The following is a 17577-nucleotide window of genomic DNA, read 5'->3' on the forward strand; positions in this document are numbered from 1 at the left end:
TCTGAATACCTTGTTCACCATCGTGGTATCTCTCACTAAGGAACCCATTCTACAGAATAAGAAGTGAGGCAGTACACTGACTACCATAGGATTCAATGGTTTTATTATGAACCTCGTTGCCCAAAAGCTGGCCTTATAGGACAGTGGGCTGGAGCAGTGAAGACTCAGGTACAGCCCCAGGTAGGAGACAACACTCAGCAAGCTGCGTGTACTGTCCTTCAAGTGCAGTATATGCTCCAAACCAAGTTGCATGAAACCAGGAAACAGTAGAAGGGAAACTGAAAGTGTTGTCTCCCACAGGTAAGCCTTACCACACACTTTCGAAATCAGTGCTTCCTGCTCCTATGACATCATCGGCTCTGTTCCCACTGGAGGGCATATCATTCCTCAAACAGGAACTTGAAACTGCATCTGGATATTGCAGGTACATGATACCATCAAGTCATCAAGAAAATAAGGGAAGTCCTGACCGGTTTGGCTCAGTGGATAGGGCGTCGGCCTGAGGACTGAAGAGTCCTGGGTTCTAATAGTTTGGGAGGTTTTTTTTGGTGGAGTCTTTTGGGAAAAAATTTTTTTAAATATATATATTTTTTATTTCAGAGAGGAAGGGAGAGAGAGAGAGAGACAGAAACATCAATGATGAGAGAGAATCATTGACTGGCTGCCTCCAGCACATCCCCCATTAGGGACCAAGCCCACAACCTGGACATGTGCCCTGACTGGGAATTGAACTGTGATTTCCTGATTCATAGGTCGACACTCAACCATTGAGCTAAGCTGGCTGGACTTTTGGTGGAGTCTTTAGGGTTTTCTATACATAAGATCATGTTATCTGCAAACTTCTTCCTTTCTGATTTGGATGCCTTTGATTTCTATTTCTTGCCTACTTGCTCTTGCTAGGACTTCCAGTACTATGTTGAGTAAAAGCATCAAGAGTAGGCACCCTTGTCTTTTTCCTGATGCTAGAGGAAAACCTTCCCTTTTATTAAGTATGATGTTAGCTGTGGGATTGACATATATGTCTTTTATTATGTTGAGGTACATTCCTTTATACATACTATTTGTTTAGAGATTTATCATGAATGTTGAATTTTGTCAAAGGCTCTTTTACATCTATTGAGATTATCATATGTTTCTTTTATCCTCACCTGAAGATATGTTTTTATTTATTTTAAAAGGAGAGAGAGAGAGAGAAAGAGGGAGACAGACATTGATCAGTTGCCTCCCATACATGCCCCGGCTGGGGATCAAACCCACAATCTCCTGGTGTACAGGACAACGCTCCAACCAATTGGGTCCCCAGCCAGGGCTCATATGGTTTTTATCCTTCATTTTGTTACCATGGTGTATCACACTTATTCATTTGCATATGTTGAGCCATCCTTGCATTCCTTAAATGAACCCCACTTGATTGTGGTGCATGATCCTTTCAATGTATTGTTGAATTCAGTTTGCTAATATTTCATTGAGGATGTTTGTCAGGGATATTAGGGCCCCCCCCTTTTTTTTGGTAGTGTCTTTGTCTGGTTTTGATTTCAGGGTTTTATTGTCTGGCTTTGGTATCAGGGTAATGTTGGCCTCGTAAAATTAGTTTGGAAGAGTTCTCTCTTCTTCTGTCTTTGGAAAGATTTTGAGAAGGATTAGTGTAAATGTCTTAAGTGTTTGGCAGAATTCATGAGTAAAGCCACCTGGTCCTGGACTTTTTGTTGTTAGGAGGTTTGTGATTACTGATTCAATGTCTTTACTAGTAATTGGTCTGTTTAGATTTCCTTTTCCTTCATCGTTCAGTATTGGTAGGTTGTATGCTTCTAGCAATTGTTTCATTTCTCCTAGGTTCTCTAATTTGTTGTATAATTGTTCTTAATTTCTTATGATGCTTAGTATTTCTTTGTTGTCAGTTCTAATGTCTCCTCTTTGATTTGGGTTTTGGTTTTTTTGTTTGTTTTTTTGCCTCTCAGTTTAGTCTGTAAATTTCTCCGTATGTACAAACCATACCGCAATAAAGATTTTCCTTCTACAGTATATCTGTTTGCAAATGTGGGAGTTTCTCCAGGATTTATGCCTAGGTGTATAATTGCTGGATTGTAAGATATATGGTCATATAATTTACCAAATTGCTTTCCAAAATGTAAAGGGTATACTTCTGTTCCTCCTCTCCCATGTTTTGTGCCATTGCTGTCATATATTTTCTTCTACATATATTATAAACTACAAAGTACATTTTTACTACTTTTGCTTTGAATAGATAATTATCTTTTAAAGAGCTTTTAAAATGAGGAAAATAGCTCTTATATATACTCATATATGTACCATTTCTGGTGCTCTTTATTCCTTGTGTAAATTGAAATTTCCAACTGGTATTGTGTTCTTTTTACCTATACCACTTTGTCGGATATTCCTTGCAATGCACATATGTTAGGGACATTTCTCCCAGTTTTTAATATATAAAAGGTCTTTATTTTATCTTCATGTTAGATACATTTAAAAAAAAATTTATTGATTTCAGAGGGGAAGGGAGAAGGAGAGAGAGAGATAGAGAAACATCAATGAGAGAGACACATTGATTGGCTGTCCCCTGCACATCAGAGGATAAAGCCCTCAACCCAGGCATGTGCCCTGACTGGGAATCAAACCTCTTGGTCCATGGGACAATGCTCAATCTACTAAGCCACACCAGCCAGGCATATTAGATACATTTATTTAATATCCCTCTTTTAGCTAAGTGGTCTTTTCTCAAAAAGTGAATAAACTTAAGTTTTTGCTGAAAAGCTTCAGGTGTTATCATTATTGTTAACTTTGTGTTGTTTATCTCTACATGTTATTTGTAAGTATTTGATTATTGGATCAATTTATTATGTAATTATTTAAATTCAGTTATTATTAAAGAAAATATAACACCCAGGCTGGATGAACTGACCAGAATCAAGCTTGGCAATATGATTCATACTTCAACTTTGCTCCTAGGACAGTGCCTGCTAAGCACTCTTGGAATTTTTCATCCATTTCCTGGTTCTGAGTTTCATTGAACAGATTTTTCCAATCACCAACTTCACCTACAGCACACACAAAAAAAGTAGACACAGACACCTGTTAGAATATTTTTTATTTTACCATTTTTCATTGTAGTGTTTCACTTTGAAATGTGAAAAAGAACACATGAAAAAAATTAGACAGTCTTCAAAACAAATGTAGACCTAGCTGGTTTGGCTCAGTGGATAGAGTGTCAGCCTGTGGACTGGAAGATCTCAGGTTCAATTCCAGTCAAGGGCACATTCTTGGGTTGCAGGCTCAATCCCCAGTAGGGGGCGTGCAGGAGGCAGCTGATCAATGTCTCTCTCATTATTGATGTTTTTATCTCTCTCCCTCTCACTCTCCCTCCTTTCTCTCTGAAATCAATAATATATATATATATACTAGAGGCCCAGTGCACGAAATTCATGCACTGAGGGGAGGTCCCTCAGCCTGGCCTGTGCCTTCTCACAGTGTGGGACCCCTCACTCCTTACCACTTGGCTGGCTGCTCCTTAGCACTGCCGCGGAGGTGGGAGAGGCTCCAGCCACCACCACTGCACTTGCCAGCTATGAGCCCGGCTTCTGGCTGAGTGGCTCTCCCCCTGTGGGAGTGCACTAACCACCAGGGCACAGCTCCTGTGTTGAACATCTGCCCCCTGGTGGTCAGTCAACATCATAGCAACCAGTTGTTTTGGTCGTTCCACCATAATGGTCGCTTAGGCTTTTATTATATAGATTTTAAAAAACAAAACAAAATAAATGTAATTCCTTTTGTAAAATTAACAGTATACATTGGGACTTCTCCATCTGTGGTATAGTAGGTGACATGCTTTTTTTTTTTTAAATCTTCACCTGAGGATATTTTTTCCATTGCTTTTAGATAGAGTGAAAGAGTGGAAGTGGGGAGGGGGGGAAGTTGAGGGGGTGGGAGAGAGAGAGAAACATCAATGTAAGAGAGACATCTTGATTGGTTGTCTCCTGAAAACCCCGCAACTACTAGAGCCTGGAATGAACCTGCAACCCAGGTATGTGCCCTTGATTAGAAATCAAACCTGAAACCCTTCCCTGCATGGCTGACACTTTAACCACTGAGCAACACCAGCCAGGGTGGTGACTTGCTTTCTTGGCCTCAACGATCTGATCCCTCCATCTCTCTCCCAACACTCAGAACCTAAAATTCTAGTTTCTTGAGAGCCAGTTTTTTCCTCTCTAAAGTATTTTAAATAGCTTAAATATCCTTGAGAAGTTAACATTTTACAGCAAGTTTTGGTTAAGACCTCAGATACTGAAAATTTGCCAAGAGTGATTATTTGCCTGGGATTAGGATATGTTTTTCTTATTTGCTTTTAAAAGTAAAGGAAGTTGCCCTGACCAGTTTGGTTCAATTGTTTGATCATCAGCAGTTTGATCCCTGCAGGAGGCAGCCAATCAGTGTTTCTCTCCCTCTCCCTTCCTTTCTCTCTAAACAAGTGTAAGTCACCGAGTGAGGCTTCCAGCAAAGCTCTTAAAAGGGGTCTCACTGAGCTGACACACATGACTCTGTCTCTTGCCTTTCTCTTTTCATTTTAATAAAATAATCCTTTAAGTTTAATGTAATGGCGGAGCTCTCGTTGCTCCCTTGTCAGCACACAAGGTGATGAGCAGAAAGGCGGAAGGAACACAGTATCTAAAAAATACTGCGGAGCCGCCGGTCCCAGCTCTAAACTGTGTCCAGCCTTCTTGTTGACGGGGAGGAAAAGAAAAACATGTCTCATTTAAGCTCAAGTCACAGGGATCGCCTGTTACATACAAATGGACGGATGTCCGAGAAACCAATGCCACTTTACCTTTGCGGAACAGGAACGGGCCAACAGCCCCGTGCGTTTGCTGGGCCTTTGCTCGCATTGCCTGGAAGGTACTCTGAGCGGAGATAGTTTGAATCTGCTCCCCAGTGAGAGAGAATCCAAAGAACTCGGTGATTTGTTTAATTCCAGCGGCCAGATCCTAAAAACAAAAATGTGAAGGATAACCACCTTTTCTATGGGAATCGTGCTGTGAGCAAAGACAGGTTTCTTAGACAGAATGGATTCACTAAGCCTGTTTAACTCAACTGTCTATCTCTCTACTTAGATTTAATTTGATACCTCTGTATAAATAGTCAAGATAGCCTTAGAAGATATTCTGTATTGGTTTTACTTTATGGTTTTAATTTAGAATTCTTATTCCACTACTTAGGATATAAATAATGATAGTAAGTATTAATTAATACGTTAGAATTTTATCTACGATGATAGTCTTTTTTAAAATTTTATTGTTGTTAATCCTCACCCAAGGATATTTTTCCATTTGATTTTTAGGGAGAATGGAAAAGAGAGGGAAATACAGAGAGAAACATCAATGTGAGAGAAACACATCGATTGGCTGCCTCCTGCACACGTCCAACCAGGGCTTTGGCCAGGAAGGAGCCTGCAACTGAGGTACATGCCCTTGTCTGGAATGGAACCTGGGACCCTTCAGTCCGTATTCGGATGCTCTATCCACTGAGCCACACCGGCCAGGGCTGATTCTTCTCTTCGTATAAACCTAGAAGTAAACGCTTCTCATCACCTCCACCGCTGCTTCTGGCCTGAGCCACCATCTTCCCGTGGCTGGACTCCTTCCTACAGGAGCCGCCTCCTACTTTTCCCTGTACTTTGTTCCTCTCCAGTCTGATCTCACACACCAGCCAGAGTGATCCTATTAAAAACATGTCAACTTCTACCACAGGTCTGCTGGACTCCTACAGTGGCTTTCTGTTTCACACAGAGTGAAAGCCGAAGTCATTTCAATGAACTGCCACGCGATTCCTCACACCCCACCCCGCATGGTGGTATTCTCACTGGTTAGTGCCCCCTTGTTCCCCTCTACTGACCCAGGCACCTCTGCTTGCTTCCCGTCCCTTCACCATACAGGAGCTCCTCCCTCAGGGCCTTTGCTTCAGTCGATTCTCTCTGCCTGGGAAGCTCTGGGCCCGGTTAGCCACATGGCTCACTCCTTCACTTCCTTCAGATCTTTGCTTAAATCCCATCCTCCATGAGGTTCCCCTGACCACCCTGTTTTATCCTGGGATTTGTCTAGCGTCCCCACCCCCTGTCCTCAGGCATTCCCAGTGTTTTCTTAGCTATGCCGTTTCCTTTTTCTCACTGTCATACACATTTTTTATTTTTATTGTTTATTATTTATCACTCGGTCTTCTTGCCTTCTCCAGGGAGAATGTCAGCTTCTCCAGGGCAGGGAAATGTGTCTGGTCTGCTCACTGATGTATCCCAAGGGCCTAGAACAGCCGTGGGCAAACTACGGCCCGCGGGCCGGATCCGGCCCGTTTGAAATGAATAAAACTAAAAAAAAAAAGACCGTACCCTTTTATGTAATGATGTTTACTTTGAATTTATATTAGTCCACACAAACACTCCATTCATGCTTTTGTTCCGGCCCTCCGGTCCAGTTTAAGAACCCATTGTGGCTCTCGAGTCAAAAAGTTTGCTCACTCCTGGCCTAGAACCATGCTGAGCAATCACTCACTGTTTGTGAATAAACAATTGAAAATTACATGGAAAACATAAATCCAAAGTCGAATGCATGTTCAATTAAATCTCAGTTAAGACCTACCTATTGCTTTTCTCATTCCTAATTTGGACCATCTATCATAAAAGGAAAATAAAGCAGCAACTGTTAGTTATAAAATGCTAAGCATTATTTTACTTAAATAGTCAACCTAAGCACTTATGCGTTGTTTGTTTTCCCTAACAGAATACACATATCTGAATATTCTTCTTTCTTTTTCATTGAATACAATATGTGTTCATACATCCAGACATTATATATGTGTTCCATGTTGTAGTTTATAATAAATCTTGCTGTAGAATATCAATAACCATAATCTCACCTCTTTCAGGTCCTCATATAATATGAACTTAACATTTTCATTATCAAGATGTTTGTTCCAATTAATTGCAAAGTCAAAATAGCTTCCCCAAGAAACTAAAAACACAAGAAAAAAATCTTAAGAAATTTAATAATGGAGGTTAAAATATAAACTATCCATATTTGATTGAGCTCAAAGAAGATGTTTATAAGTTATATTAAATCCCTGCTCCAAAAGAACTGGCATAGCCAGTCTTTTAGATATTTGTTCATTTTATCTTCATAAATAACAACACAGCTAAGCAAGTTGTAAAATGGTTTGATAAAAACTGCAAGACATTCATGAATATTTAGGTGAATAAAATAATTCAGAAATAGTGATTGATACATGAAAACTGACAGAGATAATGCCAGAAAGAAATGATTCGATTCCGGTCAAGGGCATGTACCTTAGTTGCGGGCACATCCCCAGTAGGAGTTGTGCAGGAGGCAGCTGATCGATGCTTCTCAAAAAGAAATGATGCGACAGATATTATCTAGATCAGTATTGTCCAAAATTTAAAATACATCTGTAATTTAAATTTTTCTAGTAGCCACATTAAAAAAAAAGAATAGGTGGAATTAATTTTAATATTTCATTTTATTTAACCCAGTATACAACAAAACAGTATTACTTCATCATGTAATGGACATAAACATCATTAATGAAACATTACATACTATTTTTGTATTTTAAGTCTTAGAAGCCAGAATACTAAGTTTTTATCAGAATCGCTTGATGTGTATTTAGACTTCATAAAACGTACAGTTGGAAAACAGAGCCACTACTAAAAGAAGCCATTAATTAATCTGCTACTTAATAGCTGTGTGACCTTTCTATGTCTCTATTTCTTTCTTCATTAAATGGGGATAATAATAGTATTATCCATAGAGGGGTCTTATGAGAATTAGAGTTAAATAACGTGTGTTAATGATAGCATGTAGTGCCTGGCAAGTAGTCACTGCTAAGTAAGTGGTAGCTATTTTATCTAATATTAATCACTAATATATAATAAGAGGTGGTGAATCCTAATCCAGGCCTTCTCATTACAAATCACACACATTGTCCAGTGTATTGAGCTGCCTCCATTAAGCTGAATTTTTAAGTTCACAAGGCAGAAACTCCCTCCAAGTTATTGCCACCATATCTCATCATAGTCCATCAAATAATTAGGTCAAAAGGATGGATAGGGCAACAAAGATTCCCTAAAATAGAGTTCTCATGGTTGAATGCTCTCTTGTATTGTTAATGGGGTAATGTTTCAGACTTGCCTTCACTACCTCCATCCAGTCTAAGTGAGTAGTTACCAGACAAACCAAAGCTTTCTTAATGGTGCCTCATAAACATCTCCTGTGCACTTTCTGTTTCTCCAACATCCCAATCCCAATGTTTGATCTTTACTAAGGAGCCAGTGCTGTACCCAGTGTCCATGCATGTGGGATGGCAAAGCATTGCTGGGCTGATCACCATTAAAAGCAATCTTCTTAGAGGGACCTGGCAGTGATGTCTCCTCAAGGCTCACCTGGCATTAGTTCTTCCTTCTCCACTATGAAAACTCAACAGAGCCGCTACTAAAAGAAGGCAGTAGTTAACCTGTGGAGTCACTGCCACTTACAAGCAGTAGGGCCAGTGGCAAGTGATTTAACTTTTTTGATTAGTTTCCTCATTCGTGCCATGGGACCAATACTGCCTTACTTATAGGTTGTTATGGTCTGAAATAAAATCATGGATTTATAACATCTAGTTTCATACCTGGAGCATTTGTAGACACTTCTACAATTGTAGTTATCAATAACCAGAGTAAAACATCAACCTGGTCTAACAAAAAATTCATTTCCTTTCTGGTAAATAAATGCGTAAGTTGTGGTTACTCAGTGTCATGATTGTATCTATTTTTGCTTGTTATCGTGTTAGAAACTTAAGGGAAAGGAACTAGAAACACTTTTCTACATGACTCTGTTTTAAGCCTCTTTGTCCCATGTCTATATGGCCACTCAATACTCATAGTCAACATATAAGTCATCTACATTATTTTTAAGAACAGTAATGTACTGTTTGATACACAGAACTAGTGGGGCTATAAAATTTCACTTAAAAGTTATTTTTGGTTCCTGGATCCGCCTTAGTCTCCTTTCTTTCTTTACCCTAAAACACATTTGAATTTTCATATGTATGTGATCATCTGTCAAAGTAAGGAGAATTATTTTACCAACCGTCATACCTTGTCCTTTCATGAATTGTCTGAAGAATTCATCCCAAGAGCCATAGCTTGGAATATCAGGGACATCATTGTGGAAATGGAAAAAAGATACTGCAGTATCTTTAGGATTTCGAAATATCACCAGTATCTAGGGAGATAAAACTAAGTTAATTGGTTTAGGTCTATGTTTTGAACTTTGGAAAAGTGAAAGGGTGGGCAAAATCATGTGTCCTTTGTATGCTACATACTTTTGTTAATATGTAGAGAAAGAATGATCGTAAAAAACTGAGGAATTGGAGGTGACAGATGGGGAAGTATTGGGAGAGGGGAGAAAAGAAGAAAAAGAACATTGATGTTGTAGGAGAAGACTTTTGCTAATGAGTTTAGACAGTAAAGAGGCACACATAGAAGGTATAAAAAAGGAATAAAGAGCAAGCTCACAAGCGAATGAGCTAAGAGGTTGAACCCTTAAGTAAAGTAAATATTAAGGACAATGTTTAGAGTTTGGTGTCAGAAGATCAAAGAATGGCAGGCCTACTCTCCAGGGCCCGAGGTGTGATGGCTGATGTAGATGCAGCAGAACTCTGACTTCCCATGCTATGCCTGTCCTCTCTGATGAGGAGTGAATTTGTTCTTTTGAATGAAAAGTGTGAAATGAACATTGTGAAGAGCACATTGAAACCCAAGAGAACCAAATGATTTCAGGAGAATATCTGGCTGCTCTAAGTGAATTTAGTTGGGCTTTCTGGCCTAACAAATTCCATTTCAAGAACTGAGGAAATTGGCTGAAACCGGTTTGGCTCAGTGGATAGAGCATCGGCCTGCGGACTGAAAGGTCCCAGGTTCGATTCCGGTCAAGGGCATGTACCTGGGTTGCGGGCACATCCCCAGTAGGAGATGTGCAGGAGGCAGCTGATCGATGTCTCTCTCTCATCGATGTTTCTAACTCTCTATCTCTCTCCCTTCCTCTCTGTAAAAAATCAATAAAATATATAAAAAAAAAAAAAAGAACTGAGGAAATTGAAGAATACAGTATTGACCACTGTTAATGGCCACTGAGGAATCTGAGACAACACACAAAAGCTTCCGAAGACTAGAAATTGGCAGAAATCATTCCAGGTTTAGAAAGGAGGCAGGCATGGATTGGCAAACTGCAGATTTGTGAACCTGACTTCCCTCAGGAGGAAGTTTTCCAGAATTGACTAAATAGATGATTTGGGATCACATACAAGAAGTAGACCACCAGGGGGCACCATGTGTTCTCACAAGTCCTTGTTGACAAACACCAAGCTTTCCTTAGACAGTTTCTAAATTAGTAATTTGTTGCTAATTACTTCTTCTACAAAATGGAAGATTGTAAGCTGAAAGCAGAAGCAATTAAGTATATAGAACTCCTGTGAAAGGAGGCTAAATAATTAAGGTAAACATGCCTGGAGGGGTTTTGAGGCATTTCTCCTGTCCTGACCAGGCCATCGTCTTTATAGTTGATTTAGGTAAAGATATAGAAGCTATACTTAGCAGATTTGTAGATGACATGAAACTGAAAGGGAATCAGGATCTCAAAACACCTTGTCAGTCTAAAGCAAGCATGTCAAATTCATGGCCTGTGGGCCACATGCCTCGTTTATTTGACTCATGTTAGCTTTTGAGTTTGACATGCTTGGTCTAAAGAAATACAGGAGCCCTAACAGGTTTGGCTCAGTGGATAGAGTGTCAGCCTGTGGACTGAAGGGTCCCAGGTGTGATTCCGGTCAAGGGCATGTATCTTGGTTGCGGGCACATCCCCAGTAGGCAGCGTGCGGGAGGCAGCTGATGGATGTTTTTCTCTCATTGATGTTTCTAACTCTCTGTCTCTCTCCCTTCCTCTTTGTAAAAAATCAATAAAATATATTTAAAAAAATAAAGAAATACAGGATACAATTGAATAGAGATAAATAAGCTGGGATCTATATATTTCACCTACCATTTCCCCCAATCCAAAGACAGCCAATTTTTTGCCACTTGAGGGTGTTATATTTGGGGCTTTGGCTAACATTTATTAGTTTCCCTGGCTTGTAGCAGTTTATAATTTTACAAAGCCATAAATTTGAACAGTGCAGGCCAGCTGGATGTGGACAAATCCCCAGCATCAACCTCTTCCCTTGGCTCTTTCTTTTCTTTTCCCTTGGCCACTTCCCTTGTATTCCTGTGACAGTGAAACTGTTTCTCTCCAAATCCAAATGTTTTATAAATCAGAATCCAGACAGCCACTAACTTAGAATTCAAACACCTCGTGATGATTGGAGTAGATGACCTTTTTTGTGTGTTTGTTTTCTAAATATATTTTTATTGATTTCAGAGAGGAAGGGAGAAGAAGAGAGAGCTAGAAACATCAACAATGAGAGAGAATCATTGATCAGCTGCCTCCTGCACGCCCCCTACTGTGGATCGAGCCCACAACCCCGCCATGTGCCCTCAACCGAAATCGAACCTGGGACCCTTCAGTCCCCAGGCCAGTGATCTATCCACTGAGCCAAACTGGCTAGGGCGGAGTAGATGACCTTTAAGGTATTTTCCAATTCTAAGTTCCTAGGATCCTGTACCCTGGCTACAAGGCACCAATTTTAAGCCTGCACTTCCCTAGTGATTTCTTTCCTCCTCCATTATTTCCCCTTTCCTGTTACCATTGCAGTTATCTTAGCTGTTTCCCTCCTCCCACTTTCTTTGCTATTATTGCCCTATCCTCTCATTCCTATTTGTGGCATTCAAGAGTTTGAATCCTTATTTTAATTAATTCTCATCTTTGCTCCTGAGACAGAGAAAAGAGGCACCCAGAAATAAGGAATTGGGGAGAGTCAGGTGAAAACAAAAAAGGATTGGATAAAAACTAATAATTATGAGAATAGATCAATACTGTTTAATAAAACAAGTTGTTTTTTAAAAAACAAAAAAGAGTAGCCAAAACACCTATAGTAATTTATGTATGACATGAAGTTTGCTATTACATGTGAAATTCAGAAATAAAATCGTTTCAGACTTCAGGTAACTAGTGCTCACCAGATAGAGAACTAAAGGAACACTTTTTGCTTATTTTTCTAGTTTGTATTCATTTGTTAAACACTAATTATCCTAGTGGGGTTCTGAAATCTCTTCACTATAAAACGGATTTTAAAATCCGTATGTTATATATCCTAGCAGAAAATTCCTTTGATTTATGCAACTACAACAGATACATCTGAGGAAAGAAACAACAAAAGAAATGCCCAAATCTTACATGTCATTTATTAAAAGTCTATGATGAGTAACAAATTCATCATATAGCTCAGAAAGCCAATAGCTATACATTAAAAACTTCACACTGAAATACCAGTCAGAAAGGACACTCACCTTAACTTTATTCTTGAAGATGGACCCAGGTAGTTTGTCATAATGGAGATGAGTTGCCAAAATCCTTGGCGATGGAAACTGTTTCATTCTCTTAAAAATATACACAACAAGGTGAAAGTGTGTGCGTGTGCATGTGCGTGTGCGTGTGCATGTGCGTGTGCGTGTGTGCGTGTGCGTGTGTGTGTGTGTGTGTGTGTGTGTATAGTGAATCACTCCTAAACTTAGTGAGTGTCTGATAGTTTTAAGCATCACTATTACGGTGTCTTCTCTTCCTCCTCTTTTTTTTTTTTTTAACATGTCTGTTTCCTTTGTGCAGATGAGGAGTGGAGAACCATAAATGAATAAACAGTTAAAATCCTCCTTTTGAACTTCCTTGTTGGATACTGCCTATCATTTTTTTTAAAACATTTACCTTTTCTCACAATCATACCAAATATTTTGTTCAAAAATGCTCATAATCCGCAATCCACTCTTTGCCTGAATTCGTATCTCTTCTACATTCAATGGTATGGGTCCACGTGGTGACTGGGAGTCATAATACTTGATTTATAAAAATTGCACTTTTTAGTCTTAGATGTACTTTTAGGTTCATTTACAATAATCCTCTCAGGTAGATATTGTAACCCTCATTTTAGAGATTAACCACAGGCTTTGAGGTTTTGAAGAATCACATAGGTGGTAATTTTCAGATTAAGTGATAGAGTCCTTTTTCCACTATAAAGACATGTGAGAAATGGCAAAGTTCCTAAAAGGATTAGAAAAATATCCAAGGAGCAAATGGGAGGTGATTCTAACAAAACTAGATAAACATATAATAATATGTTCATGAAAATGTGATATAACCAAACAGTAAGTAATGTAAAGACTAGATATAACTATGTCTCATTTAAGAAAATATATGTATTTTAGAAAAGTTTTCTGTAAAGTGAATATCTTTTATGTGGAGTTCTATGCAAGTTGCATAGAAAAATATTTTTGTTCTTACATATGATAAAATTACAAAAATATAAAAATGTTTTAAAAATTACCTGGAGGAAAAAAAAAACCATTTCTGATAAGTTACAGATATTCAAAACCCAAATACCATATAGAATTAAGACATTTTCCAGAAACCCTGGAGCTACAGCCATGTGTCTCACTCACCTTATAGAACATTTTTCATGTTAATTCAGATTCTGAAAAGCCTCCCTTTTTACAGGGAAGCTTTCCCTCTTTTTTTTTTTTTTTAATAAGCTGGCTATACTGTATAGACTATCTTAACAACTCAAATCAGAAAACTTGGGTTCAAATCTTAGCCCTGCCATTTATTACCTCCTTGACCTTAAGCAAGTCTCTACAGTGTTATCCTTTGTAATATGGTGATAAGGCTATTCTGTAATAAAATAAGATGATCCCTGAAAAGTACTGGGGATATGGTAAGCACACAATAACTTACAATAATTGTAAGTATTGTACGTTCTGAACTCAAAACTAAAAGATCCCCCAAACAGAAGAAATCTTTCTTTAATAATTTGCTATAAGTGTACAGGCTGTTTTATACTAACCTGATATTTTTCTGGGTCCCCACATTCAAGAATTGGGAATTCTGGATATTCATACTTTTTTTTAGAATCAGCAAATATTAATTCACTAATGATGTGAAGAATCCAATTTGAACCTCAAAGAAAAATCAGACAATCAAAGTTCACTAAAGAGGCTTGATATAGTAAAGGCATGTTACTTTAGCATATCCATCATAAAAAGTAAGATGAACCACCATTCCCTGATGTGTACAGTTGGTTCTTCTGTGTTTAAAATAACCTGGGCTGTGGCAAGAAACAAAGGTTTGTGGAAAACAGTATTTACTTACATTAATATAAAATTCAACTTTTTTCTCTACATTAATATAAAATTCAACTTATTACTCATATTTCTCCTTTAACATGAGACAGTATTTCTTTTCTAATTATAACATGTTCATTATAGAAAAATTGTATGCTGTGGCAGTGATTGCTTTTATATATCCTATGTTATTTTATTTTACATTAATGAATATTTTCAATAGGAGTATATAACTTTGATTTTATAAAATCCCAGCATCAGTTAAGAGAAAGAAAAATGTTAAATGAGTGAGGTTGGCTTTAATAAACAGAGATAAAATTACGGTTAAAAGAATCAAAAGTAGATGGTGTAAAATTAGAAACTTTGGATTCTTAATGTCTTATTGTCCACCGATGAACGACCATTATAAAGCTGGTTTGAGAAACTGGAGGATTGATGCTTGGTCCTGAAAAAGAACCTGTTACGTGGAAATCATTACCTAAATTATGGACGTGGCCATGGTTTTTCTTCAGTCAAAAATCAGGATGAAAATCTCTACTACAGTCAGTGCTCCGTGGCAACCAGACTTTCCTGCATTCGTGTTTCTGTTTCCGGCCCCTCTGTGCATCTCTCTCCTTCTACCCACCAGCCATCACGTTCATTTCACACACACACCTCCTTCCTCAGATCCTGTGGTTTCCACATCTAGCCATTTCAGTTATTGACTTGGCAAGCTGTGCTCTGACCCCTCTTGGCCCTCTCCTCACTGATTCCTGGCTAGCTTCCTCCCCACCTTGGCCTTGCACCCTGCCCTACCCACGCACTATGTCATGACAAAGTGAACATGAGCTTCTAGTTACCACACTTTGGATAAGATGCTAGCAGGATGTCATCCCTTCTGGCTTCAAAGGTGTCCAAGGCTTGGAAAGTTTCTGAGGTGCACATGGTGACAGGGTAAGGAATCCCCTGATGGGTGAAAAACAAGCAAGAAAGTGCAGTTTCTTTGGATTTTTCCAAAGCTTCATCAACGTAGTCAATAAATTTTGACTTATCGGCCATGCTGGGTCCATAGGAATGAACCTGCGCTATAGGGGCAGTGATAGCTTTTAATGGAGCCGCTCAGGAGGTGGAATAAACGGCTCCTCCCATTCACATGAGAAGGAAGTCATTTAATTCTCATCCAACACCCCTCCCCCAGCCTTTTGAATACCCACCTCTGACAAAAGACAAACCCCAGGTGCAAAACAGCTGAGGATCAGAGAACATTAGACCAAGGGTTGATTATATTACCATTATAGGCAGCTTCCACAATGAAGGTAAGAATGGAATGTTAATAGACAATAATATATATTAAATATCTAACAAGTAATTATTTAATTGAATCAGGTATACAGTTTTTTTATTAGCAGAAAGCAATTCGTGGAATGAAACCTGTCTTCCTCTTCCCCTCCTCTTCCTCTCCTGAACCTGAGACCCATCAGTCCGCAGGCCAATGCTCTACCCACTGAGCCAAACAAATGAAGGCTCTTCTCCTCTCTTCTTTTAACAGGGGATAAGGCAGGGAGTTTTGAATCCGTACCAAAAGGAGGGACAAAGAACTCTACTTGGAAACAGAGCAGTCCAAGTAAGACCCCAGAGGCTTGAAATAGTGTACAAGTTGGGGAATTATGATGTGTTCCAACCATAAAGTCAGAGAAAGGATGGAAGGCGATGAAGTTGGAGAAAGGGCTCCCAGGCTGTCCTCACGTGGAAGTCATTACAAAACCTCTCTTTCCCACACTCCCTCTTCACTCTCTTTCTCCCTTTCACCAGGTTCACCTATTTGCTTTAAAATATAACGCCTCAATTGAAAATTGAAAACAATTCAGGCCTTACTCAGGATTTTCACCTTTATCCTGAGAACAATAGGAAACCATTTGGCAGACTTAATTAAATGAGTGGTCAGAGCCGTTTTTTTTTGTTTTTTTTTTTTTAAGTTTATTCTCGTTTCTGCAATTGAGAATGGTCTGAGAAGGAATGGACAAGAAAGATTTGGACAGAGCAGTCAGGTGGTGATAGGTAAGAGAGATCATGGTGAACTGAAGTAGTGGTAGCAATAAGATAGAAGGAGTATTGGACAGGTGTGGAAAGTATTTCTAAGGTAGAATGGATAGGTCTTACTGATGGGTTGAATGATCTTTTACCCTCTCTGCATCCACCCCCTTGGGCATTTAACTTTGAAGTGTCCTCTGCCTCTGTCTCTGGACTTGACCATGTGCCTGGCTTTGGGTAATAGAATGAAGCAGAAGTGCAAGCATGGTGCTTGTAAGTCTACAACTCGAGAGGCCTTGCTCTTTCTTGTGTTTCTGTCATCTCCATGAGGACATTCCTAAGGTAGCTACTGGCATGGAACAGATACGTGGCAGAGACTTGAAGTGCCCAGTCAGCCCAGTTGAGACTCCTCTAGAATCTAGAAACTCATTAGTCAACAGAGCCAAATATCAACAGTGCAGGGCGGGGCTACTTCAAGAGAGACAGACCCAGGACCCCTGACTTCTAAGCCATGCCCCTCCCACTGGACCACACTGCCTCCTTCACAAGTATGAAGCTCCTGGGGTTCGAGACAGTGCTTGAGGGCAGAGCAACGCTCTCGGCAGGCTGAGAACCACCTGTGAGCCGTGTCAGGTTTGCTCATCCTTTGCCCTCAGTAGGCCAGGGCCAGAGGAGCACTGAGAGCCAAGCCGGGGCACTGTGCCGTGCGATGGCACCTCGCCGCCAAAGCACAGGTGGGCTTTCCGTTCAGAGGGGCAGGCCCTCCCCAGGGGCTGCCAAGCACGGCACTCCATGCAAACCGATGTAGACGAAGTGGCACAGGAGGAGGCGGCAGGGTGGGGCAGGGGGTGGGGGGGAGCATCACAGCTGGGACCTGGGATTATGGGGAACCTGAGAACCACACAGAGTTGGAAAAGGTGGAGGAACTAGTCAGGTGGCTCTGGGATGGGAATCAGCTAACCAATGAGGGTATAAAACCACTGTGTGCACCTGGGTTGCGGCTGCCAGGAGAGGGGCAGTTAGCCTAGGAAGCAAGGAAGCTTTGCAATGTGCTACTTGGTGTGTCCAGGTTTCCTGATGCAAGGACAGTGGGATCTTATTGAAATACAACCTGCAAGAAAGGCCTGAATGCCGGAAGCCGGTCCATCCTTGCTGCTTGACACAGTCGCTGCAGGGAAGAAACATCTGCACAGCATATGTTTCAAGGGACCTGGCGTCTATGGCATACTGTTCTTAATATGTTTGCT

General features: G+C 39.9%; 2 protein-coding genes across 4 annotated transcripts in view; one reads left to right on the forward strand and one right to left on the reverse strand.

Moving 5' to 3' along the window:
- The window catches only part of LOC107181849 (protein CEBPZOS-like), a 32047-nt gene that overhangs the window by 1176 nt on the left and 13294 nt on the right, over nt 1-17577 (forward strand). For all 3 annotated transcript variants that reach the window (XM_015558865.1, XM_015558866.1, XM_015558864.1), the window contains one exon: nt 301-424. In XM_015558865.1, the coding sequence (XP_015414351.1) occupies nt 301-424 (124 nt within the window). The remainder of the gene's footprint in view (nt 1-300; nt 425-17577) is intronic.
- Nucleotides 2734-15508, reverse strand: SULT6B1 (sulfotransferase family 6B member 1). Its single transcript, XM_006755900.2, has 7 exons — nt 15160-15508; nt 14044-14156; nt 12500-12589; nt 9155-9281; nt 6916-7010; nt 4838-4994; nt 2734-3053 (listed from the first exon to the last, which is right to left on the reverse strand). The coding sequence occupies exons 1-7, from the start codon at nt 15356-15358 to the stop codon at nt 2923-2925; spliced, it is 912 nt and encodes a 303-aa protein (XP_006755963.1). The 5' UTR covers nt 15359-15508; the 3' UTR covers nt 2734-2922.

Source organism: Myotis davidii, unplaced genomic scaffold, assembly GCF_000327345.1.
Source record: "Myotis davidii unplaced genomic scaffold, ASM32734v1 scaffold151, whole genome shotgun sequence".
Lineage (NCBI taxonomy): Eukaryota > Metazoa > Chordata > Mammalia > Chiroptera > Vespertilionidae > Myotis > Myotis davidii.